At 37.4% G+C, this 25,650-nt stretch overlaps 1 protein-coding gene across 4 annotated transcripts in view; it reads left to right on the forward strand.

The window, feature by feature from the left end:
* The window catches only part of RGS7 (regulator of G protein signaling 7), a 506,096-nt gene that overhangs the window by 211,401 nt on the left and 269,045 nt on the right, over positions 1–25,650 (forward strand). For all 4 annotated transcript variants that reach the window (XM_041773485.1, XM_041773481.1, XM_041773474.1 and 1 more), the window contains one exon: positions 21,973–22,069. In XM_041773485.1, coding sequence (XP_041629419.1) covers positions 21,973–22,069 — 97 coding nt within the window. The remainder of the gene's footprint in view (positions 1–21,972; positions 22,070–25,650) is intronic.

The raw sequence follows: 25,650 nt of genomic DNA on the forward strand, positions 1-25,650 counted from the left end.
TTCTAACAACTGCCATGTAGATTAAATAACATGGATTCTGTAGTTTCAAAAATTATATTAATCCTAGAAGCACTCCCAGGGAATGTATTGAGAACAAGTAGAACTTGAAGTGAGAGCATTTCATGGTCTCGATCGAAATGCAAAGGATTGCTGTCATTGTGTGCAATCAAATGGAAAATTTTCAGGATGGTATAAATATTTTCCCCAAATTTCCCTAAGAGGAGACTATATATTCCAAAAACATTTATATTTTACTTGAAGAAAAAAAAAGACATTCATTTTTCTTTTCTCAGCAGTGTAGGTTTTTTCATATCCCTTACTGTCCCGCTCTAAAGTGTGTCTTACTAGGGGGTCCATTTCTTAACAACATGTAACCTTGAGTCTATCCTTGACTCTATTGTTTGACTTTCCAGACCCTTAGTTCCATCATTTGTACAAAGGAGTTAATAAAAATTATGTTATCTATGAATGTATATAAAAGTAGACTATAAATTTTACTTTATTAGTATATGAAATATTCTTTCTTGCTCATTAAATAAGGTCACATCTGGTGCTAAAGTATCCACAGTGGTAGGAGACTAGCAGCTGAAGAATGTGACATGAGCCCAGTCACTTTTTTTTTTTTATGTAGGCTTCATGCTGGGCATGGAGGCTTGAACTCTTGACCCTGAGATCAAGGCCTGAGCTGAGATCAAGAGTCCGACACTTTACCGACTGGGCCACACAGGTGCCCTGAACCCAGTCACTTCCTATATGAGAAATTCACCCTAATTGAAAAATCAGTATATATTTACTTAAATAATATCTTTTGCAAAGGGAGTTTATATTCCTTTTAAGACATAAATTGGTGTAATAAATTGATGATTGCTACAGCTGAGTGATGAGTACAAGGAGGCCCAATGTATTCTGTTTATTTGTGTGTCTATTTTAAAAATTCCATGTATATTGCTAATTTTAGAGCAGTCTAAGGATATGTCATATAACATTAAATTTCATATGACTCCACTTTCCAAGAGCACAGATTTCCTAGACAGAATATTTTCATTGCCTCCCTGCCTGTCGATCCCTAACACCAACTACAAAGACAGAGACGGCCCGTTAGCAGGGAGAACAATGTTCATACTCCCCAAGGGAAACTGATCCAAAACAAGTGGCCAAGGCTGGTGAGAAGATAAAGAGAAGTCAGCCTAATCCACACAATACAAACACAATGGGGAGAAAGGATTGTTTTTCTCCACTAGGGTCTGAATTTATTACTAGTGCTTTCACTCTTGCCTCTCCATTTGAGAATTAGCATTCAGGGCCCTCAAGAGTAGGCAAGTGGATTTTTGAAAAAATGAATTGGTATTTATTTAGTAGAAGGATAAATGTGTCCTGGAAGAAATCATATAACTTTTTATCATGGCTCTAAAATGAGAAGTACAGCATTGCTGGGTTTGAAGTGGTTGGAGTTTAATCTGGTCTTTTAGAACTTCTAAGGTAAAACCCTTTAAGCCTGCAACTTATCTTCAGATTCAAAGCAGCTCATTCTTTTACATAGAAACAACATATTTATGATCAGTTGCTTAACTATCTACCAAATCAGTATTTTATTTGACCTGAACATCTTGCTGTTAGTCATAGAACATTAGAACTTAAAAGGGACTTTGGTTTTATAAAAGGCTTCATTTTGGACAAGGATTTTATTCATTTTGGACAAGAATATATATTCAGACATGCCCTCGTGAAAGTTTTGGTATGTGGAGGCCATAGTTGAGCATCTTGGCTGATTGGTTGAGGGATCATAGTTAGCTCTCTCTGGTTGATTCTGAGATAGATGCAGGAGTAAAAATTAAGGAAGCCAATAGTGATTGCCAAGGTCCTGACTATTTTGGGTTCACTGATTCTATGATTTTGGCTTCCTGGGCTGGATGAAGAGGTTGGTGGGGGCAGAGTTTCGTCATCATGTGTGGTCCGGTCATTTTCTCTTTGTGTATTCAATCTCTCAAAAGGGACTGTTCAAGATACATATACAGATGTAATTAAACCAGTATTTATCCTCAATAAAAAGGGGCAGAAGAAATAAGAGATGTACAGAGATGACTATAATATAATACAGACTGTGACATAAAAGTATATCCGCAGTAACATGAGCTCATTCCTTGGTGAGTTACAAGGAAAGACTACACCCAAAGTAATCTTTATTTGCAGCAAATGGGGAGATCATGGGGAATAATTTCCAAAGCCATGACTCCCTGAGCAGAGACGAGGGAGTTCTTTTTGTTTAGGATTTAGGATGAATATTCAGAAAGGGTAGCTTTGTCATCACATATAAAGGTTGTGCAGGCATAATTAAAAAAGAGGCCCATATGTACATCAAACATTATGTTAATGAACCTTGTGCTCCCCCTGAGGCAGAGACTTTAACATTAAGATGAAGCAGAGGTGACTGTTGGACAAGGAGAAGGGACAATGGGCATGTTTTGAGAGTCCACATAACTGGATGGAGTCCTGGTCTCCTTATGTCAGATAAGGAATGTAGGGACTTGCTTGTTCCTAGGCTGTCAGCCTATCAGTTGACCTTGAGTCCAAGCTTCTGCAGAGAGAGCTAGTAGATTTGTTCATGGGATCTGAAAAGAAACAATAACCTGTTAGAAACAATTCACTGAAAAATGAGCTTTAAGTTTTCTGCTACTTTCAACTTCATTAATCCTGTGGGTATTAATAATAATTATTATTAATTAATAATCAAAATGGAATAAAGTCATTATAGCCACTCAGGTAATAGGACATTTTCACTTCAGAGTAGGCACTTCTGGAAATAGTGTCATGTCAGAGTTTACACAGGAAGAGGAAAGGGAAGCAAACATTGACAAGCATACATTTCATCAAGGAATTAGAATTCTCATCTTATGGGAAAGGAGGTTAAGGCTCAGAGAGGTGAAACTACAGTTGACCTTGAATAACATGAGTGTGTACTGTACGTGTCAACTTACATGCAGATTTTCTTCAGTAAATATGTCCAGTACTGTAAATGTATTTTTGTCTTCTCTGTGATTTTCTTAGTAACATTTCCTTCACCCTAGCTGACTTTATCATAGGAATACAGGATATAATACATACAACTCACAAAATATGTGTTAATCAACTGTTTATGTTATCGGTAAGGCTTCTGGTCACAGTTGGCTATTAGTAGTTAAGTTTTGAGGGACTCAAAAGTTATATGTGAATTTTCAACTGTGTTTAGTGGAGGTGTAGGTCAGTGTCTGTGGCCCTCATGTTGTCCAAGGGTCAACTATACTTTCCTAGAATTGTTCAGCAAATGATAGAACTGAGAGTTCCACTTGGTTCTCCTGGACAACAAAGGTCATAAACCTCCCCCTCCTAGATCACAAAGTTTTATATTCATGAGAGTATCAAAATGTTAAGGCAGCAGATACAGTTTTAAGAATATATTCAATATTTTCATTTTTCCTTTAAAACAATAAAAGTCAAAGCTGTTGTTTTCTTTATTCCAGCTACAAAAAGTAAAGTTCACAAGCTATTCTTGACTGGTGGAGACCTGCAGAAATTGATGATTCCCAGTGGAGGGTGTTTCAGATTATCTTTGAGTCCCTGTGGGGCTTACACTTGCCAAAGGGGGAAATTACTGTCAATAGTTCAACATCATTGTGGTTTAGTATAATCGTGCAGATGGATTCACAGCTATGTATCCTTGGGCAGGTCCCAACCTGCTGAGTCTCTCTTCTCCCTCAGTAGCATGAAGACAATACCATATGAGGTAAATTTTGAGCATAACTATCTCCCCTCACCCCCTCAGCTGACTTCTGGTGAATATTTATACTTTGGAAAGAGTTACCACTTAGTATATTGTTTAAAATATGCTCTTTACAAGTTTGTTTACAATACCTAATATTTAAATTGTAAGTAATTATTAAATGTATGTTAAGTTGTATTTGCCTCTTTTAAAAATTCCATTACATAACCTACATAACCTTTATAAATATCTGCAAGTAGCAGTAATTAAACTCATGTCAGCACTTTGTGGAGGACATGTTATCTCTACATTATCAGGAACTTAATAAGGCTTCATGTATAAGAACCCCCTATCTTTTCTGACTGATAGTTCTTGGGGAGCTATCACTTTATCTTTAATTATATTGAATAATCCCTAATTTTCAGTTGTTGTGGATATGTAATGAAATAATGTGTATGGAGTACCTATGCTGTGTTTAGTGCACAATAAATGTTATTTTCCCCTTTCATGTATCAAGCCTAGTTAAAAGTTCTATAGACTCCTAACACTTAAGATTAACCCCATAAGTATTATAGTCCATGTTCAGGTGGTTTTTGAGTATACGTGTTTCTTGTTGGAATACCCTTAGCTATAATTCTTACTAAGGTCCTTACTATTTGTCAATAGATGTTTGATTACACAAACAATGAAACAACAAAAAGACTAAACAAAGATTGTGTGTGTGTACGTGCACATGCACGTACATACATATGTATTGTTAAAGATAAACTGAAGTGTGTTAAAAATCTTAAGAATTTGAGCAAAAATCGATTCTGACAGGCCATTGCCAAACCAGAACTGGCAGCACTCTGCAGATGGGAACTGGGAAAGACATACAAAGTACAGAATCAAAGAAAGGAAATCGATCAACTATAGCTTAAAGCCTACTTGGCTGTTTGTGATTGGCTGTCTTTAGCATTTGCCTTATTTAGGAAAGGGTAGTTGGCTGACTGTGATTGGTTGGCCATATGTTTCAATTTCTTAACACTGAGGTATTTACAAGCTTAAGTTTTGGTTTGCTTACATAGGCCACCAAAGCCATAGGGCGACTTTGGTCTAATAGCCTCCCTGTTTAATTATTGATTAAGAGAATAAATATTGGCTAATTAATAAAATTGATATTAATAATTTAAAAGGTTATTAATTATTAATTAAGACAATAAATTAACATGCACATATATAGACGGTATGTCAAATCCCAAACACTTGGAGGTAAGAAACATAATAAAAATTCTAAATATTGTATTTATTTGAGAGAGAGAGAGAGAGAGAGAGAGAGAGAGAGAATGCGCATGAGAAGGAAAGGGGCAGAGGGAGAAAATCTCAAGCAGACTCCCTGTTGAGCATGGAGCATGATGTGGGGCATGATCCCAGAACCCCAAGATCATTAACTGACCCAAACTCAGCCACTTGACCAACTGAGCCACGCAAGCACCCCAAAACATAATTGAAATTTTAAATCATACCTAATTCACTAGGCAGTGTGGAGGCACTGAAGGTTTTTAAGTGTGTGGTTAGTGGTAGGGGTACATACAGTGAGCCCACTGGTGTGATTTGACCTATGCTTCAGAAAAGCTGATCTGGCAGGATTATCCAGAAGGAAATGACTGGAGGAAGCGGTGGCTAGAAATGGGAGAGTAATCAGGAATGTATAGCTGCGTGTGGGTGGGGTAGTGACATTTATGGTGGCACAGTAGTAAGAGAAAAGGGATCAGATGTGAAAAAGTGTGTCTATTGATGTGGGGGTGGAGAGGGGTTGTCAGAAATCAAAGACTTCCCTGAAACTGCAGCAGGGCTATTGGACAGTGGTGTATGCACATAACAGCATGTATGTGAGTGTGTGAGTATGTCACGGGGCACATTTTTAAGCCATCACTGAAATGTAGATTTGTGTATTGTATGGAAACCCATCTACTCCAGAGTGGTTCTCCTTTACCCTCATACTACTCACAACACTACTAACTCACAACACTACTACACCGGATGTATGGGTTTTTTTCCCACACCAAATAATTCTTTAAGACATCAGCTGAGTGTTCTGCAATTCAATTCAACTGTGACACTAACTGGAGTTAGTGCAGACACCACAGGTTAAGGAGTCAGTCCCTGGAGATTGCCACTACCTTAGATGTTAATCACAAGTAGGGGGTCCCAAGGTTACTCACAACTTCTGAACTTTGACCTTTCCCCCTTGTATTCAGTTATTTACTAGAACAGTTTACAGAACTCAGGTAAATTCTGTCCTAAGAACAGAAGCCCCTGTCCCCTTGGGGTTGAGATGTGCTATATTCCCAGCATGTAGATCTGTTCACCAACCTAGAAGTTCCCTGAACCCCATACTGCTGGGGTTTTTGTGGGGGCTTCATCACCTAGGCATGGTGGATCATTAACTCCATTTCCAGCCCCTCTCCTCTGAAGAATAAGAGGTGGAACTGAAAATTCCAAGCTTCTAATCATGGCTTGGTCTTTCTGGCAACCAACCTCTGCCCAGGAACCTATTAAGAGTCACCTTATTAGAACAAAAGATACTCTTTCACTGGGAAAATTCCAAGGGATGTAGGAGCTCAATGTCCGGAACCCAGCGCAGAGACCAATATATATATTTTTTGTATTATTTCATTCCTATGCTTTAAAAACATGAACATCTCATTAACAACCATCCACCCACCAAAAAGATGCATACAAATTCCCATATACATACAATGTGGAGGAAGATCTTGTTCTCCTCTGTAGCTGTAATTCCCAGTTTATCACAGCTGTCCCCTTAATGGCACCTCCACTTTGATTACCTTCACCTGAACTCTTTTTTCCATTCATACAACCATGTGTTGCATAATTACACTAAGCCATATTTTACCTTCCTTCTTTGTAATGCTAGGTAATTGTCCAAGGTTAATTTCTATTTTCCCTGCTTGACATAGAGCTCTGTTGTTACCTTGGCAACATATGCATTACACAGCATGTGATACTGTGCTTTGTAATAAGGAACGTTGGCTTAGAGGAGAAAAGTGCTGTGTAATGAAAGAATGCGTCCTGGCAAGGTTTAAACACATAAAGGACATTGAGATCGTTCCCAGCCTTTTAGGTGAATTGATGCTTTTAGCATTTATATCTGTTTCATCAGTATTTTCTATCTGCACTTTAGCCATATTCACTAGAAGAAATGGAATGCATTTAGGAACTGAATAAGTTAGTCAATATGAATGAAAAAAAAAAACTTCATCATAAATTTTATATACACATTCAATCAATCCTATTCCATTTCCCAGGAATGTGACTTAGTTTTTAGCAGTATATGGTGTTATACATGTACATAACATGCAAGGAAGCACATTACAGGTTATAGAGAATAGACAGTTTTTGCCTGTGAGATGCTGTCATAATGTGGCTCCTTTTTGCATATATTGCAGGTCAATTAAACCCCTGAGACCTTAACAGTTGTAAACCTCACACACCTTATGGAGTCTGGAAGGGAAATGTGGTTGATCTAAGGACTATTCCTTCAAACCAGTATTAAAAATGATTATATTCCAGGGTACCTGGGTGGCTCAGTCCATTAAGCTTCCAACTCTTGATTTGGGCTTAGGTTGGGAGCTTAGAGTCCATGCTCAGCAGGGAGTCTGCTGGAGGTTCTCTCTCCTTCTCCCTCTGCCTCTCCCACTTATACTCTCTTTCTCTCAAATAAAGAAATAAATCTTTAAAGGAAATGATTATATTCCATAGTTATGTTAGACACACAAATATAAATAATATAATCATTAATTATGACATTACTTGAACTGTTTTTGGAACAGTGCATGTGCTTCTGACAGTAGCCAAATACATTTAGGATTTCAGATTAGGATTTCTGACTAGTGTCATGAAAAAACTACAAGCCAACCATAGTTGCTGAGTCTGCTGTGACTTTCTGAAGTCCAAGTTGTCTATACACAGGCTATCTAGCAATAAGTAAGACAAGCTTCTTTTTTTTTTTTTTTCATTTATTCATGAAATTGTTGAGATCCGTTGTCAGGAAGAAGGCATCCAGGAGTTCTGATTTCCTTGGTATGGAGAAAATAGAATCATGGGGGATATAAAAGAAAGTTACTGGACTAGAAGTTATCCATTTGCATGTCTAGGCTTAGACCTACTTTGCTTAAGGATTTTATATAAACTAATCCACCATGCATCCTAATTTCTCTTTTGAGAGTATAGAAGAATGAGTGAGCAGTTGCACTAAGCCCTGTATATGGAGCTTTCTTTCATAGAGGGATCAGCCAGGAGGCAACTTTGCCAACTCCCTATGCCAGCCTTGCACATGTAAAGGATGAACCAGAAAAGTCGCACTTAAGTTTTCTCTTCTTAAGAGCTGACTGTTCAGTGGGTTGGGAAGATCAATATGCCAGTTCTGAAAAATAAAGTCCATTTCAACTTTATAGTGCCTTGAAATGGCAGCACTAGTAAAGGTACAGTTAAAGGGGGAAATTCTTTTCCTTTTGTCTTTCTACAAGTTACTCATAGATCTCAAAAGAATTCTAAGAAATTGAAATTTAAAAATCAATCTATGAAATAAGTAAACGAAGGAATATTACACAGAGGAAAGGGTCAAGCTCCACAGCAGCAAAAACACATTTAAAGCCTTGAAAAGCATGAAAAACATAAGGCAAATAGCCAAATCACCATTCAGGTATTTATTTTTAGTGTGTGCATCTGACGTAGATGAACCATCATTGGCATGATTATGCTTTTGTCCTTCTAAAGTGCTTTTGCCTTAAATTCAGGTTATAATCCTTTTTAAAAAAATGTTTTTGAATGAGAGTCAGGATATTAATTCTTAGACTAAGCAGGCTGGATGAACTTCTGCTAACTCTAATCGTATACAGGTATCCCTGCTTTTAGAAAGTTCTTTTTATGCCACTTTGCTCTTATGAAAGACCTACATTAGTACCTGTTTTTACTAACCAAAATAAATCCAAAGATGATTTTTGCTTTTGCCAAAAAAGGCAAAAAGTGAAGTATTCAGCACCCTTTCTGCAGCAAGCCCTTACAGAGGCAGCAGTCACCCCAGGCAGCAAGAGTGGCACCACCTCGTGCCATTTTCGGAAACTGCACCATCACACCACCAGAGGTTTGAATTGTATCTGTGACCATCTATGCTTTATGTTCATTTGTTTTGTATATCTGTTGGCAAAATGCGGGCTAAGTTTTCATAAAAGCCTAAGAGAGGTTACTTTGGGGGTCTGGAAATGTTCAAAAAACTTTCCTGATAAATTAGTGGTAATAGTTTCTTCACTTAAAGCTATTTCATCTTATAAGAGGTTTTGTAGGAATGCTACTTTCTGATAACAGGGGGAACCTATATGTGGTAGAGGTGACTAAAGGTCATCCTTTCTATCACTCCTGGCAAATCTACACTAAAATTGTCCCAGAGACATCTCTGGGCTTCCATTTTACAAAAGAACGTACCATAAAGTAATTTACTTAAGTAATATATCATGGTATCACATCATTATAAATATTTTTTAGCCCTTTTGTTTATGCTTAATCCAAAGCCCTCGTGTTTCTTCTCAGTGAAAGCAGAGCACAGCTATTGCCTGTAGCTCCAAAAATAGCACACCATGCACTGACTGAGGGAGCCCATTGTATGTGATAAATTAACTCTCTGCTATGCATTGGGAATGCTACTAGTCCTCTACTAACCTTGAGTGAATTGAGAAAATAATCACATATTCTGAAGGCTTAATTCTCTTATAAAACTCCTGTTGAGAAAGGAGGCTGGGAAGGGCATGACTTCATCTTATATTGTCCTTTGAATTTTTACAAAAGAAGCATCTAACCCAGGTGAATCTGCACATCAATGAAACCACTGGATGAGCATCTTTTCCTCATCCTTAGAAGGGACCTCAAACCTCTGTTTCCTTGTCCCTGGCAAGAATGTTTATACTTGAGGTTTTCAAGAAGACATATGGGCAAAGAGCTGCCCAGTGGTTCCAGGTTGGAAAACAGTGCATTCCAGGGTGAACACAGATCCCTTGTTTCTCTAACTCAGAAAGTTCACCATGTTTTCCCACCATGATCAGTGCTGTAAGAACACGTGTCTCTTATGTTCCCTCACTCAAAGGGTCCTTCTGGTCTTGAACCTCTTGATTATTTTCTGTATCTGAGCTCTCCCTGATGGTGAATGGACTCTGAGACCCCTTCCCCTCACATTCATAGCTCTAACCTAAGGGGATATAAAGGACAAAAAAAAAGTATAAAATTAATCAAAGATCAAGCTCCTACTTTTTACTTTACCACTCAATGTTTGATCTTTTGAAATCAGAATTCAACTTCACTTAAGAAGACTCAGGGACATGTATGTGCTCAGTGACTTAAGGATGATATTCATAATTATACTTGATAGTTTTTATAACTATATATCATATACATATAATCTATTTTATCCTCATTGAACATGAGAGATAAGTAGAATTATTTCCATTTAATGAATAAAGATACAAAGATTTCAAACGGGAGGCTTCCACATGAAAATTGAAGTAATATGTCTCCCAGCTGAATCTCTAACTTAGCCTCATTTTATTGTTTCACATTTGGACTGGACTACTACATACACCCTCTATTGTCTCTAGAGCCTGGGCTAACTATGGAGCTTTACTTGTTCAAATTAATTGTACAGACTTCTTGCCTCCTATGTTCTATCCCAGTGTTCCCAATATTATTCCACATAATGCCAAGCATCATTATTTAAAATTGTGTAGTGATGAGAGACCTTGAAAGAACTTTCAGATCTTTCTCTGAGAACCTCTATAGATTCTTATGGTATGAATAATGAATGTGTGGTAATATTTTTCATAGGATGATGAAACACAGCATCCATATTCCTATGTTTACTTTTACTAGGTTGATTTCTACACTGTTATCCACTTTATCCCCTAGCCAAAAATATTGTTATGTAGGCTTGATAATATGAGAACTCCTTAATGAGGCTAAGAGGAGGAAAAAGGAAGGTAAAATAAAGTCAGTTTTTATTGTCTTTCTTATTATTTCAAATTCAATATGTCATATTAATGACATTTTTGCTCACAAATATTGGATGTTTATTGAATTTGTGGAGGACTGGACTTCAGTGCACTTTAGAGTTTATAGATAACTCCATATTGAAACTGAATTATAAATTAAATAGTTTATGTTTTAACATAACAGCTAAAATGAATCAATGTCTCATGATTTAAATTCCATCTTTCTTTCATAACCATTCCTGTCTCTGTTACTCTTATGAATACTTATGAATTTATATTTGTCAAATCTTTTTGAAGCCATTCAGCTTTTTCTGTATCAAGTGAAGACTTCAATGACTCTGATAATTTTAACATAAATTTTTTATCTAAGAACTCAAAAATATATCAGAGGTGATACCTCTTTGAGCAGTAGGTATGAATGTTCTTAAACTATGCTCGGAAACTTTAACATTAGTGATCCCTGAGAACATAGGTACCTAGAAAACAGTGCTGAGTGGATTTCTCCTGAGGGATAAATCTGAGAGGTGAACAATCATTAGCAGAGAGAGAAAAGATGAAGGGCAAAGTCAATGATGGAAGTATCATTTGTTTTAACACGTTCTAGGCATGAAATTTGCAACTTTGTGAGGTGTTTATAGAATCACAGGTGCATTCCAGGCCTTTAGCAAATGTGGCATTTTCTGAATCACAAAACACTATGGAGAGAGCTTTCTTTCTGCCACTGGTTAAATCTCTGATCCCAGTCACTTTGTGTGGTTGGCTGAGATGCTGTACAAGAGTGTTCTTAATCTCTGGTTTTCAGTGAAGGAGAAAGCATGTATTTCTGTTCTGTCAAATGTGAAGGTATTGCAGAAAGGGAGAGTTTATTTCATAGGCTCCTAGGAATGGATCTGTGGTACCTAGTGGCCAGCAGTCAACCAAACTTGATAATTATCAGACAGGGTTGGCACTGCTGAAGGAGGTGCTCTATGCAGAGCTATGCAAGAGGGCAGATCACCTTATCTCATAAAAGAGATGAGACAGGGTCAGAATTTATACATTTATATATACTATTTATACTATTTAAACTATATACTATTTATACTATTTATACTATAAATGTATAAATTCTGACCCTGTCTCATCTCTTTTTTTATGAGATACTTATATGATGTACTATAAATATGATAAAGTCTTGGTCACTAAATTCTGGAACTTTATGATGAGAGCATGTATTTTATTTTATTATTAAATTTTGTTTTGTTTACTTATTTTTTTTAAGTAGGCTTCACAGTGGACTTGGAACCCAACATGGGGCTTGAACTCATGACCCTGAGAGTAAGACCTGAGGTGAGACCAAGAGTTGGGCACTCAACCCACTGAGGCATCCAGGGCGCCCCAAGGGCATGTCTTTTAAACTAGAGTGAAGCAAATATTGAATAATAGGAACTATGACTTCAGGTAGTAGGTAATTTAGTTACAGAATTTATTACCCAAGAAGCCACAAAACTTAAATGGCTTCAAAAAGATTTGAATGAATTTATGAATAATGATGGCATTCATGGCTATAAAGAGAAGCCAAGATTTAATCAAAGAACTGACACACTAGAGTAATTCTTACATTCCAAAGCCATTGTTGAGCTGTTGTACTCTGTGACAGCATTATGAGTCCCCTTCCCTTAGTGTGACTATGGTTAAAATGGCAAGCTAGGTGGAAAGCCCTTTGGCATCCCTTGTTGGCCCTTCCTGCTAAATATCAGAGGAACTGCCTTTTTCTCTCACACAAAACAATGGCTGTCTTTAGATAATTTGTTTCCTAAGTATTTACCAACAAGTTATTTTAAGAGAATGAGTAGCCTATCTTTGCTAAACCCTAGAGGTTGAGGAATTTCAAGTTAATTCCAGAAGCTAAAATAGGGAAAGAGCTCATCTGGAATCAAGGATCTGCATCAATGAGAAGGTTATCATGAAAGACTTTCCACTTATCAAGATTTCTCCTGTGCCCTGAGTAAGGGCTAATGATAAACTATTGATTCTGTCTACCAGTGTGATAAGGATGTGTGACTAATTTAAAAAGAATGTAAACAGTTTACTCCATTAGTTCTGAATTTAAAAGACAGGGGGTGGGGGAGGTAATTTCTAGGTAGACCAGTTTAGTTGCTGAAGACTATAAGCCATTGCACAGAATGATTATATATAGTATATTATAGCAGGAAGCTGGGGACATTTGACCCTTAAATGAGTGACAATAGATGTTTGAATAAAGGGCTTGCAGGATAAGATTTTAATCCCATTAAAAGTGAGCATTCTCAATCCAAAACTCTAATGAGAAAAAATTGTAAAGGTAATACACGCTCATGGTTAAAAAACAAACGGCATACAAATAGCACAGGAATATATACATCAAAAAATAGAGGACCTCTGCCACCAATTGTTTATGGTCTATACCCCAAATGGTAAAATAGCCAAGGAGGGCTCATCATCAAAATATTTATACTCTAAAAGGAATGATAAATAGGTACAGAATTAACATATATAAGTCATATAAACTAAGGTGGGAGTAAATATTGAAAAATAATTATAATAAAGTTATCTATGAGTTCCAAAGGAGCTATGATTATATTCAGTTGAGATGACAGAGACAGAGGAAAGTATTAGGAAAGAATTCAGTAAGAAAGTTAACATTGAAATTAGCCTAAAAGTTTAACCAGATTTCCCAAGACAAGCTAGGAAAAAGAAGGACATGGATGGCAGAAGGAATAGTATGGGAGAAGATGAGGCAGTGAACCATGGCCAGGCATGTGTGGAGCATGAGGTGTGGTGAGGAGAGTAGAGTTACAAGGCTGGAGTGATTGTCTCAGACCTTACTGTGGAGAAATTTGGGTTCATGGGGTTGTCAGGTCAATCAAAATTTTTAATAAAATTTTAATCAAAATGTTTTTATCAAAATTTTTAATCAAAAATTTTTAATCAAAATTTTTAATCCTCAACTCATTCCTGAGTTAATTTGTCAGTTGAGTGGACTAGGGTAGGTGCAAACAGGAATCCATTACAGAGAAAATATCAAGCATGCTATCCATGAACTAAGTGATGACAACAGTGGAAATATATTTGGGAATTACTGCAACCTTTAGAGAGTAGGTGGAGAAGGAGAAGGATTCCTGTAAAGGTCACTACTGTCAGGAAGAGTCCAGCTCATCCTCATCTTGAAGCCAGGATGAAGCAATTGATTTCAGATTCGAATGTCCTGCATCCTTCTTCTCTTTCCATCACTTTATCTTGGTTACTCTCTAGGCTCGTCAGTCTTATCTTTCTCAATGAAGCCTTTTCCGGTATTTCAGGAGACTCTGCGTTTTTTATCTCATGAGCAAATACTGCCATGGTCAAATATTATACATAAATTAGCCAAGAGCTTCTTTACCTCTTACAGCTGTGAAAGCTACTTCTGTTGATTTGCTTGTCTGCCCCATGATTCTTCTCTGCATCACTTTTCTTTGGCTCTCTATTATTACAGAGAGGGTATCTCTCTTTCGCTCTCTCTCTCCCTCCTAAACTACTCTTACATTTTTTTCCTACTATATAACTCTATCCCTCTGCCTTTCAATAGGTTTTTCTTATTGAATAAAGCTATCGTGAACACCATTGTTTTGTCTGCCAGCACCCCTCCCAACCTCAGTCCCCCAACATTATAGAGCAGAGTTTTGGCCCAAAATTCAGATATGGGAATGAGAGGGAGAAGCATTTCTCCTTGGATATCTGGGGTGTAAACTATAAAACTCAGAAGGTTGGGGCATCAGGTTTCCTGCTCTGTGCATTGGAGAACTATGAGAAGCTTCTGGTCAGTGGAGAAATGTGAGACAGACATGAGAGGGGCCAAGATGGAATGCAGAGAGAATGTTCTACAAGTCAGCTGTGCCTGAAACCCATTCACATTCTGATTTTTCAGTTACACAAAACATCCCGCAATGCTTACAACACATTTCCTTGTTTGTGACATTTTAAGTCAGAATTCTATCACTTGTAAGCCAAGTAATCCTAACAAATCTAATGAGCATAGGTTTTAATTTATCTATTTATTAATTGAGAGATTATATTCCTTTATATAGATGAGATAATTGCTTTACTTAAAAAAAAATGAAAATGGCATCCATAAATCAGAGAAAAATACTTCCTGGGGCTCCTGGGTGACTTAGTCTGTTAAGTGTCCGACTCCTGATTTCGGCTAAGGTCATGATTTTAGGGTTGTGAGATCAAGCCTGATGTGAGACTCTATGTTGAGCATGAAGCCTGCTTGAGATTCTCTCTCTCTTTCTCCCTTTTCCCTCCATCCCTCGAAAAAAGAAATAAAAAGTCTATTTCTGTAAAATCACAAAAGTATAAAATCTCCACCTTTTTAAATTAATTACTGCTTTTGAAAAAAATAAATCTTCATTCAAGATGAACTAGGACAGATTTACATGTAACTAGATTTTATGTGTATATTTTTTAGTCATAATTATTCATGAAGATGGTAGCTTTTTCATAGGAAAAAGTAATTAATTCTGAGTTGAGATACTGACTACCATCAACAGTAACATGAGGGAAAATCATACCAATTAGAAGCAGCTTTAATTGAATTATTGTAGCAGAAAACAGTTTGGGTTGCAAATTTTAATCTCATTATTCTTATTTAACCTTCATTAGAGCCTGACTCTGCTTTCTCGCTGTCACCAGTGAATTCATAAGTGAAAATCATATTCTTCTTTAGCAAAGCTTCTTGGAGGAGGAAGAATTATAGGCAAGTTTAAATTATGTAATACCTGCCACCACCTAGTTGTCTAAGATATCTGAGAACCACTTGACTCATCGTTTCTTCTCATAGCTAGCACTTAAAATGATGGTGGCACACAATAATTTGAAAGTATGTGCACACAGCAAAAAAATCCATTCAATATGCCCATTCAAGCTCTCATTTATGTTTCCAAATGCCTGTGCTTAATGGTGGATTACAATAAGTAGTTGGAAAACTTCCTTTGAGATTTTGATTGATTCATTTCTCTTTCAGAACTACAGAGTATGAAATGTTTTAACTTTTTTTCATACAAATATTTCGCCTACAGTCAGGGTGTCTCTGTAAAGCTATTGGCTGATTGAAATCAATTGTACTGGTATTATCATAAAATGATGCAAATATAGCTACAAGTGAATTTAATTAAACTCCCTTCATTGTTTAGAACATTACAAAACTAGAAAGGTTTTAAGGCAGTAATTTTTGTTTTCATAGGGATGTGGGAGTCTCCTGTCTGGCGGGCCCCTTTTGACTAATTAGTAATACTCCTCAAAGATGTACCTGCGTAATCTGCTTTCTCTTTCATTCTACCAAGCGTGAGGGTGGGCACTGTTTAACCTGAGCAATATTTGAAATACATCACAAGCATTGAAGTGACATCTCAACTATTCCAGAGAAAAGGCTAATTATGAGATTTTGGAAAAAGAGCAGTGTGTTGAAAGCAGCGCCTTTCATCTCAAGAGCTTATGCCTGACAGTGAACTTGAGTGTCACATCTACAAGTAGGAAGACAGCCTCATAAACAGCCTCTGGTTTACCCTCATGTTTTGAAGGGAGAAATTCCTCTAATAAACAAGCTAAAGAATCCCTGCATGAAATGAAACAAAAATAATAATATTTTAGCTTATTAATATTAAGCTTTTCTGTTCTAGTATTTCTGACTCAGCCTATTTTTTCCAACAAATGTTGGATAAAAGGTAAAAAGTAAACAAATAAAAAAACATGTTCAATATCCCAAGATGAAGTCTTGAAACAATTTAACTTGCACTTTTGCTTTGGGTCTCAGAAAAATCAAACATGTGCTATAAACAAAGATTTAATGCTTCTCTCCCCTCCTTTTTTTGGTGAGCCCTCCTTTATGGGCCAGACACTTTATGTATTAGTAATGCAAAAATGAGTAAGATGAGATTTCTTTTTTCAGGAAGTTCACATCTGAGGGAGAACAGACAGTTATAATAATGAAAATGTGAGGGTTTTGTAATAGAGGTATAAAAAAGTTTTGAACAAGTTGAGCCATAGATATTCACAAAAGTACTTTGCAAGAGACAATTATTTTACTCTTTACACACATAGAGGATTAGTTTGTATACAGGAAAGATTACTTTTGCAAAGAGTATGCAATCTCAATTCAATTTTTGACTTCAAGAGTCAAATTCATCAAGAAAATATGACAGCAGAGACATTTTCACTTTGTCAAAATGAATGCAATCTCATTTCTCCCTTTCTTCTAAATACTATTTTCCCATAGTTTACATAGTCTTTGCTTACATGCAAAAATATTCTTCTTGACAGTCCCCTGTCTTTTGAGGGATAGCACAAACCCAGTCTTCTTTTTTTTTTTTTTTAAGATTTTATTTATTTATCTGAGAGAGAGAAAGAGAACAGGTAGGATAAATGGCAGAGGGAGAGGGAGAAGCATGCTCCCTGCTGAGCAGGGAGCCTAACTGACTTGGGGCTCTATCCCAGGACCCTGGGATCATGACCTGAGCTAAAGGCAGAACTTAACCAATGGAGCTGCTCAGGAGCCCCAGTAAACCCAGTCTTCTATAAGAAATCTAAAACAGAGCTTGTCCATAGGTATCTTTTTCTACTTCGTGATTCACAATAGGTTGCTTCTAATAAATATTTGGCATTTAGCTACAACTGTCTTTGCTAGCTGACTTGTCAATAAAAGAAAAAGGGCATGTGGCTTCCTAGTACAGTGATGAGGGAAGAAACATATTGATGAAGGTGAAGATGATGATGATGATTATAATGATAACATTATGGATAAACCTTTATTTAGCATTGTTTCATCAATCCTCACCCCAGATAAGATGTATAATGCTATTATCTCCATGTTACAGATGAGAAAACTGAGTCTCAGAATTTTATTTGTATTTATTTATTTATTTATTTTTTAGATTTTTTTTTTTTTTGTCTATTTATGATAGTCACACACACACAGAGAGAGAGAGAGAGAGAGAGGCAGAGACACAGGCAGAGGGAGAAGCAGGCTCCATGCACCGGGAGCCCGACATGGGATTCGGTCCCGGGTCTCCAGGATCGTGCCCCGGGCCAAAGGCAGGCACCAAACCGCTGCGCCACCCGGGGATCCCAGTCTCAGAATTTTAAAGTAACTTACCTGTTCATATAATTTGCAGGTAACACAACCAGAATTCAAACTTAGATTTGTGTGGCCTCAGTGGTGTTCTTAATCATGTTGTTATTTGCATTGATGTTTATTAAAATGTGCTGACAATTGGAAGCAATTTGTAAAAGATCCTGATCAATTTAATGGGCTCATCTATTTGTCTCTGATAGGGAACTGGCTCTTTGACTTAAGTGAGGAGATTTGCCCAGTTCTGATTATTTCCAGATTTCAGTAATTTTATAGCTAGAAGAAATCTTACTGATCAGATCCCTCCAACTTCTTATTTGAAGGGTGAAGAAGACTCAGAGTGAGCCTCAGTGACCAGGCATGCTCAGATGTCCTGTCCATAGCTCAGCATTCTGTCATCCTGTGCTGAAATCTTCCTCACCCTAGAAATAGGCTTATGAGATTGAAAACAGTCTAGCCCTTTACAACTCAATGGCACCTTCATGAAGATGACGGATGATAGCTTGATCAATCAATAGATGTGTTTATGTGTAAATATCTTCTTTGGGAATGTTTGAGATATCTGAGTCCTTTGGCCTTAAATTTAAATTGTCCCAAAGAGGGACACCTGGGTGGCTCAGCAGTTGAGCATCTTCCTCCGGCCCAGGGCGTGATCCTGGAGTACCAGGATCGAGTCGAGTCCCACATCAGGTTCCCATTATGGAGCTGCTTTTCTCCTGCCTATGTCTCTGCCTCTCTCTCTCTCTGTGTCTCATGAATAAATAAATAAAGTCTTTTAAAAAATAAATTGTCCCAAAGAGTTTTAGTATTTATTGGTGTTACTTTGTGCAGTGTCTCATCCCTCTTGCTGCCCAGCTTGCTCTATTAGTTTGTCTGCTTTTAATTCTCTCTCACTTGATTTGCTATTGCAAATAGTGGGAAAGCAGATAACCATGTGTTAAAACCATGCTTAAGATAAAAATAAATAGACTCCAAGTGAATTGTAAGGAGGCTTTATTAAATAAGATGGATTTTAAAAATTTATTAATTTACATTTTTTTAAGGATTTATTTATTTGAGAGAGAGAGAGAGAGAAAGAGCAAGTGGGAGGGGCAGAGGCAGAGGCAGAGGAAGAAAGAGTCCCAAGCAAGCTCTGAGCTGAGTGCGTAGTCCAACGCAGGGCTCAGTCTCACAACCATGAAATCACACCCTGAGCCAAAACTGAGAGTTGAACACTTAACCAACTGTGCCTCTCAGGCACCCCAAGGATGTGTTTTTATATTTAAACTTTGGGACCATTTCAGCTTTTAGAAACTAGATTGTTTTTGTCCTGGTCTTTGCTTTTGTTGTTGTTGTTGTTGTTGTTGTTTAGTTTGTCTGTTGCCCATTCTAGACCATGGTAAGATTCATGAATAAATCATATCTGCATAAAGATAAAAATACCTGAATACATTTTAATGACCACATTTTCAGTTTAGAAGACAAATCCTCTTTCACATGGAGTTTTTTTTCTTTGTGGAAATTATCGCTCAGAACGATTGAAACTTCTAAAATACAACCACAGAGCTCACTTTCAGTTCCCAGATTCCTAACCTCATTCCTTTGGGAATCCGATAAACTGAGAGGCAGTATGACTTTGCAGAGAAAATACCTCTCTTCTCATAGCAACCAACCTTAATTGAGTTCCAACCAGAGGAGATTGTTGCCACATCCTGGGGTGTGCAGTTAGTAAGGGGGTCAGAGAGTATTCCCTCTCTGTCTAATATGACTTGGTTTAAACTGTTAAACTCATAATCCAAGTATTTACAAGCTGCCAGTTGACAAGGTGAAGCAGCTTTTTCTTCATTCCTGGACACTGTGACAGGTGAATGAATGAAAGGCAAACAGTAACAAAACACAACATCAGAAAAGTTTAACTATTTTCATATTTCTATACTTAGAGAAGATGTGTTTATTACATGAAAAGATTTAGCTATTAGTGGGATCTTTGGAGGGCCAATAGAAAAAAAAAATCCCTTCATTTTCTGAATTCCGAACTAGTTGAAAATCACAACCAAAGCCTAAGGCAGAAAGGCATCATAATATCTCCTGTATTTGCTGATGTATTATTGAAGAATATTTGCACACACATAAACTTTAAACCTGAAACTCAATCCTGACCAGTTGTACTCACTCACTAGGACAGGTTTCTCACACCAGCAGAGTTGGATGTAGCCTTCCCCATAAAAGGGGGATGGGCCCACAACAAATTTCTCATCCCAACTCTTTCACCTGGTAAGTCAGCCCAGTTTCCCTGGAGTGGCAGGTGTGAGGGGCAGAAAGAGGCAGGAGAGTGAGACAGTGGTGCTTCCTCCACATAAAAACCAAAATAAAACAAAACAAAAACAAAAAACAACAACCCCCCCAAAAAAACAGAAAAAAATAACCCTGAGGAGTGGGGAATAAACATCCCTAAGCATTGGGGGTGTATGTGGACATTTGTAGTCCAAGGCTTATTGTCTATGTACAGTGTTTTATATATGTTGTATCATTTTTTTATTTTATTTTTTATGTTTTATCATTTAATCTTAAAATACATTATCCCCCACCCAGGCCCAACTCCACCCTATGAACATTGTGAAGGAGTTACTATAAATATTATTAACACCACTTAAAGGTGAGAAAGTGGACTTAGAGAGGTTGCTCACCTTGCTCAAAAGTGAACATGAATGGTCACAAGAAAAGCCAAGTCTCATGAAGACCTATCTGACTCAGAAACCCATTCTTCCCACATCTCCAGTTTCTTGTGAGCAGTTTCTTATGTTAATACATCTGGAAACACTTATCCAGGCAAATAAGAATTCTTAGTTGAAAATCCTTGTAAAGCTGTGTTGTTGGGAATTTGGTAATTCACCAATATAAAGTTTAGACTGTGATTTTAACTTTTTTTTTTACATAATTTTAAACTTACAGAAAAGATGCAAAAATAGTTCAGAGAGTTTCCAGATGCCCTTTACATAGCTTCTTATAATGTAAACATCTTATAGAATCCTAGCAAAATTACCAAAAACAGAAGATTGATAGTGGTACAACACTATTAGATAAATGACAAACGTTACTCAAATTTTACATTGTTTTCAATATTGACTCTGACATCTTTTGAGGACAGTAACTGTATTCTATTCATTTTCATATCCACAGTGCCCATTGGTAAGTCTGATCTAGAGTCGGTGATCCATAGCTGTTTGTGGAATGAGTGAATGGATGTCAATGAGTGAATGGTTGTTGAGCTCCGTAATACAACTTCTATGTATTTGTGTGTATTAGGCTTGCCACAGGTATAGAAACACACAGGGATTATGATCTGAGTAAATGTTAGATCTAAATTCTGCAATAGGCTTTGTAAAGTATGGTTCTTTAAAACTGTGAAAACTTTTCAAAAGCAAAAGAGAGTGTACTAACTGGATTGAAACAGATACAGCAGAATTTACTAAATGGGCAGAAAGCTACAGTACTACATTCATTTTATGAGTGTGTGTGTGTGTGTGTGTGTGTGCATGCATGTGTGTATTTCATATCACATTTCAGTAAATGCCCAGGCAAGAGAAGCAGCAGTTGCTAGCAGTGGGTCCTGCATTTCTAGGCAGGTAAAAGGATTTCGCATTGAACCAAATCATAGAAACTCTCTTTATGGAAGATGAAATCTACAGAGATGCTTTTAAGGATTCTATTTTCTTCCTCACTGAGTTCCACAGAGATAACATTGACAAAAGTGAGAGTTTTGCTATGACAGTGAAGCTGACAGCTTCAAAAATAAACACTCTTTTATCTCAACCTTTGTAACCAAAGAATATGAAACCAGGAGAGAGGTAATATTCAAAGCACAGAATTCCTTCCAGTAGCTTAATGGACCTTAAAATGGCCACTTTTCATACTCTTTTCTCTGTCTTATTTTAATCAAACTAAAAATATTAATGTGACAAAGTATAGGAAGGCAAAGATATGGCATTGTACTTAGTTGGGCAAGACTGGTATAAAAAGTTATTATGAAAACTGATTTTTCTCAGAAAGTTCAACTTTTAAAAGATTTTAATTATTTTATTATTGTTATTTAGATGGAAGACGTCATAGCTCGCATGCAAGATGAAAAAAATGGAATTCCTATTCGTACTGTCAAAAGCTTTCTTTCCAAGATACCTAGCGTCTTCTCTGGTAAGTGTGTATTCAGTGCAGCACTGTTTTCTCTAGCACCTTTGACATAACTATTTAAAATCAATTCTAGCCACTCAGTATTGAAACTTTCTCTCTAATTATTCAGTAACTCCTTGTGAAATAACCCATCCCATGTTCAACATCATGTTGGACCCTTGGAGTAATAGTAAAACAAAACAAACAAAAATCATGACTTGACTTTACTCTGGGTCAGTTGGAGAGACATAATGAACAAATGTGAAATAACAGAAGATGATATTAAAGGTGGATGAAATAATGTGGTATAGATTATATAGAAAGATTAGGAGGATAAGGGATGCCTGGGTGGCTCAGTGGGTTAAGTGTCTGACTGTTGGTCTCAGTTTTGGTCTTGATCTCTGGATCATGTGTTTAAGCCCTTCTTTGGGCTCCATGCTAGGCAATGAAGCCTACTTAAAAAAAAAAAAAAAAGGATGAAAAAAATCAGTCAGGAAGGGGTTCCTGAACAACAGTGGTGAGCCCAATTTGAAAAGTGAAAAGTCAAAAAAATAATAATAAAATAAAGTTTAAAAAAAGAAAAGTGAAAAGTCATATCAGCTTCAAGACCACCAACTGTATAGAACTGGAGGTGACCAGGGTGAGAATATGTAGACATAGAAGTGTGCAGAGAAGCTGTAGAGATGGAAAAGAAAGACTTGGGTCAGGATGAGAGTCTTTGAAAGCCAACCCAAGAATCTAATTCTGATGCATGGAAAATGTGGAGATGTGTCATGCTCTCGCAGAGCACGTTATGATGAAGGTGCTCGGGGGAAATTGGTGTTGAGTGAGGGCTGTTGTCACCATGGTAGGTCCAAGGTCTGTGTTGGAATAGTACGGGTACCAACGTTCCATTATCTGAGGAGTGAAGGAATACAGAGGAAGAAACATGAGCATCTGTTAAATAACTAGACATATAGGCTATAAGAGGACATTACCCAATATTGTTTGGTTTTGTTTTTTAATTGGATGACTGTGAGACTAAGGGATCATAAGTAGAAATAGGGAAACTCCATAGTTTGATTGGAAGTGACTGGAGAAACTCTAGAGAAAATGGTAGTGATGAGTTAGAAATCTGTGCTCTGGCTCCACAAGGCTGGGGATGCCCAAGCTGTGGGACATAGGCATGCTGGGCCCAGGCTAGCATGGCTTGGAGAAGAAGCAGAATCAGACCAGAGCCCTCAGATCTGGTGAGTCAGCAGGGTAAGGAGGCTGGACCGAGCCTGTGGAGGAGATGCATGATGGGGTTCCTGAATGAGGGAGGGTTCTGTGGTGCTTCCTTGTGGACAAGGGTTGAAGGAAGCACAGTGGCCATCAGGTCTTCAGCCTTGGTGAGAGGTAGTAATTAGGACCAGAATACAAAGAGGCAGGCCCAGATGTTGGTGTTTAGTGGCTGCATTACTCTGATGAAAGGGAGAGAGAACAAGGACCAGGCAAAAGCTGCAGTAGGAAGACATTAGCTCTCACAAAATATGCCCTCTTTTTCCTATTACTGCCTTTCATGCCCACTTTGCTCCAGTTTCCGGCTCTTCTTTGATGATAGCCTGTATTTTCTCACATCTGGGGCTTTACTCCATCTCTTACACCCTCTCACTGACTCACTTCCTGACTTCAAGTTCATTCTGACTATGAAATTCTGTCCATTCCTTAACAGATAGTTCAGAGAACTCTTTTGAGAAAACTATCCTGAGCCTTCATTCTCTGTGGTCTTACAAAAACTTGTTTTTGCTTCTCTTATAGCAGTTATTATGCTCTATTTTGTGCTACATTTTTGTATAATGTCCTATATCCCCTAGGAAATATTAAGCTCCTTAGAGTCAGCAACTTAGAGAGTTAACTTTGTATCTAAACACAAATATGAAAATCAGTCATATTTTAATGACCAGTGAGAGAACTTACCTCCTTAAATACTCTAATGCAGAAGTTGCAAACTTAAATGCAATCAGAATCCAGACATATAAATGCTGTGAGTTACCCACCCATCTTCCTGGGAACTGTGGTCAGGTCAATAGTGCATGGCCTGTGTGAAGGCATGGCAGTTCAGGAGTTCTTAATGACAATATCCATAAACAAAAATGACTGAGCAAAAAAAGTTTTGCTCATCAGATTAAGCTGGGTTGCAAGTTTGAGTTATCTGCTCTCATGGTAAATCTAAAATTTTTGGTTGAGTTCTTCAAGTAGCAATACCTCATACAATTCCAATACAGTACCATAATTTTCTACAGTTCTGATGTAGCATCCTACTGGAAGAATGCTTAATTGACAATATTAAGATCTTAAATAAAAGGTAAGATTGGACACATAGATGCAGAATGAGCCATGAAGTGCCTGAGGCTTATTTTAATGTTGATTAACATAAGACAACAATGGTAGTTATTACATAAAGAGAATATCAATGACATTTTCATATTAATGTATTTAGTTTCTAATTACCATTGTGTGTTTTCTAGAAAGTTTTCAGGAGGTCTCTGTGTCACAGGTTTAATTACCTGTTTTGCTGTAGATTTAATTGACATAATAGTATTGTGTCTAGTATTTACCAACCTCTTTGTTGTAATATCACCAAATTATAATGGTCTAAAGCCCCATCTACTTTGCTAGCAGATTTTGATCTTCTGTAGTGATTTTCTTTTCCTGATATTTCTTATAATTATTTGGGATTAATCCTTTTGTTCTTTTGTGATCCCACTTGCCACCTGCTGCTTGATCTTCTGCCTCTCTCTGCCTCTCCCTCCTCTCTCTAGGCATGCTTCATGTTCTGCAGAGCTCCAAAAGAAACAATGATCTGCTAACTTCACTGCCCTTAGCAGAATCAGAAATCAATTGTGATGAATGAATGATGTCATGTGTGAGAGGAGGGTGATGTGATTCTCAGGAGTCTGTCTTGTTGTGGGCTGTTCTACAGGGGAAGAGTCTCAAGTATTGTGAGTCCAGCTCTTTCAGGTTACCCACTAAAACTCCCTAAAGTCTTGATGCTCAAAACATGGTCCATGGACCAATAGAATCAGCATTATCTGGAAATTTATTAGAAATGTAGTATATAAGCCTACCCCAGACCCACTAAATCAGAACCTCAATTTTAACACTAAAGCTTAAGAAGTACTGCCATAAGCAGGGCAGCAAGGCCAGACTGGGTTCCAGACCAACACCTGTGTTTTACCCAGAGCGTCGGGTACAGTGGCCAACTGGCTTATGCAGATTTTTCTAGAGCTTCAAGGGCTCTGATTATTCTTATTGTTGTTTTTAAGATTTTATTTATTTATTCAGGAGAGACACAGAGAGAGAGGCAGAGACATAGGCAGACAGAGAAGCAGGCTCCCTCTGGGGAGCCTAATGCAGGACTTGATCCCAGGACCCCAGGATCACACCCTGAGCCGAAGGCAGACTCTCAACCACTGAGCCACCCAGGCATCCCTTATTATTTTTTCTTTTTAAATTTTTTTCATCTCACCTCAATCAAATCCATCCCAATCCATTCAATGGTTTTTTGTTGTTGTTTTATTTTTGGTTTTGTTTGATTGTTTTGTTCATGGAAAGGAGAAGGGATTAGGAAGAAGAATCTAGTT

The sequence above is a fragment of the Vulpes lagopus genome, chromosome 1, assembly GCF_018345385.1.
Source record: "Vulpes lagopus strain Blue_001 chromosome 1, ASM1834538v1, whole genome shotgun sequence".
In the NCBI taxonomy this organism is placed as follows: domain Eukaryota; kingdom Metazoa; phylum Chordata; class Mammalia; order Carnivora; family Canidae; genus Vulpes; species Vulpes lagopus.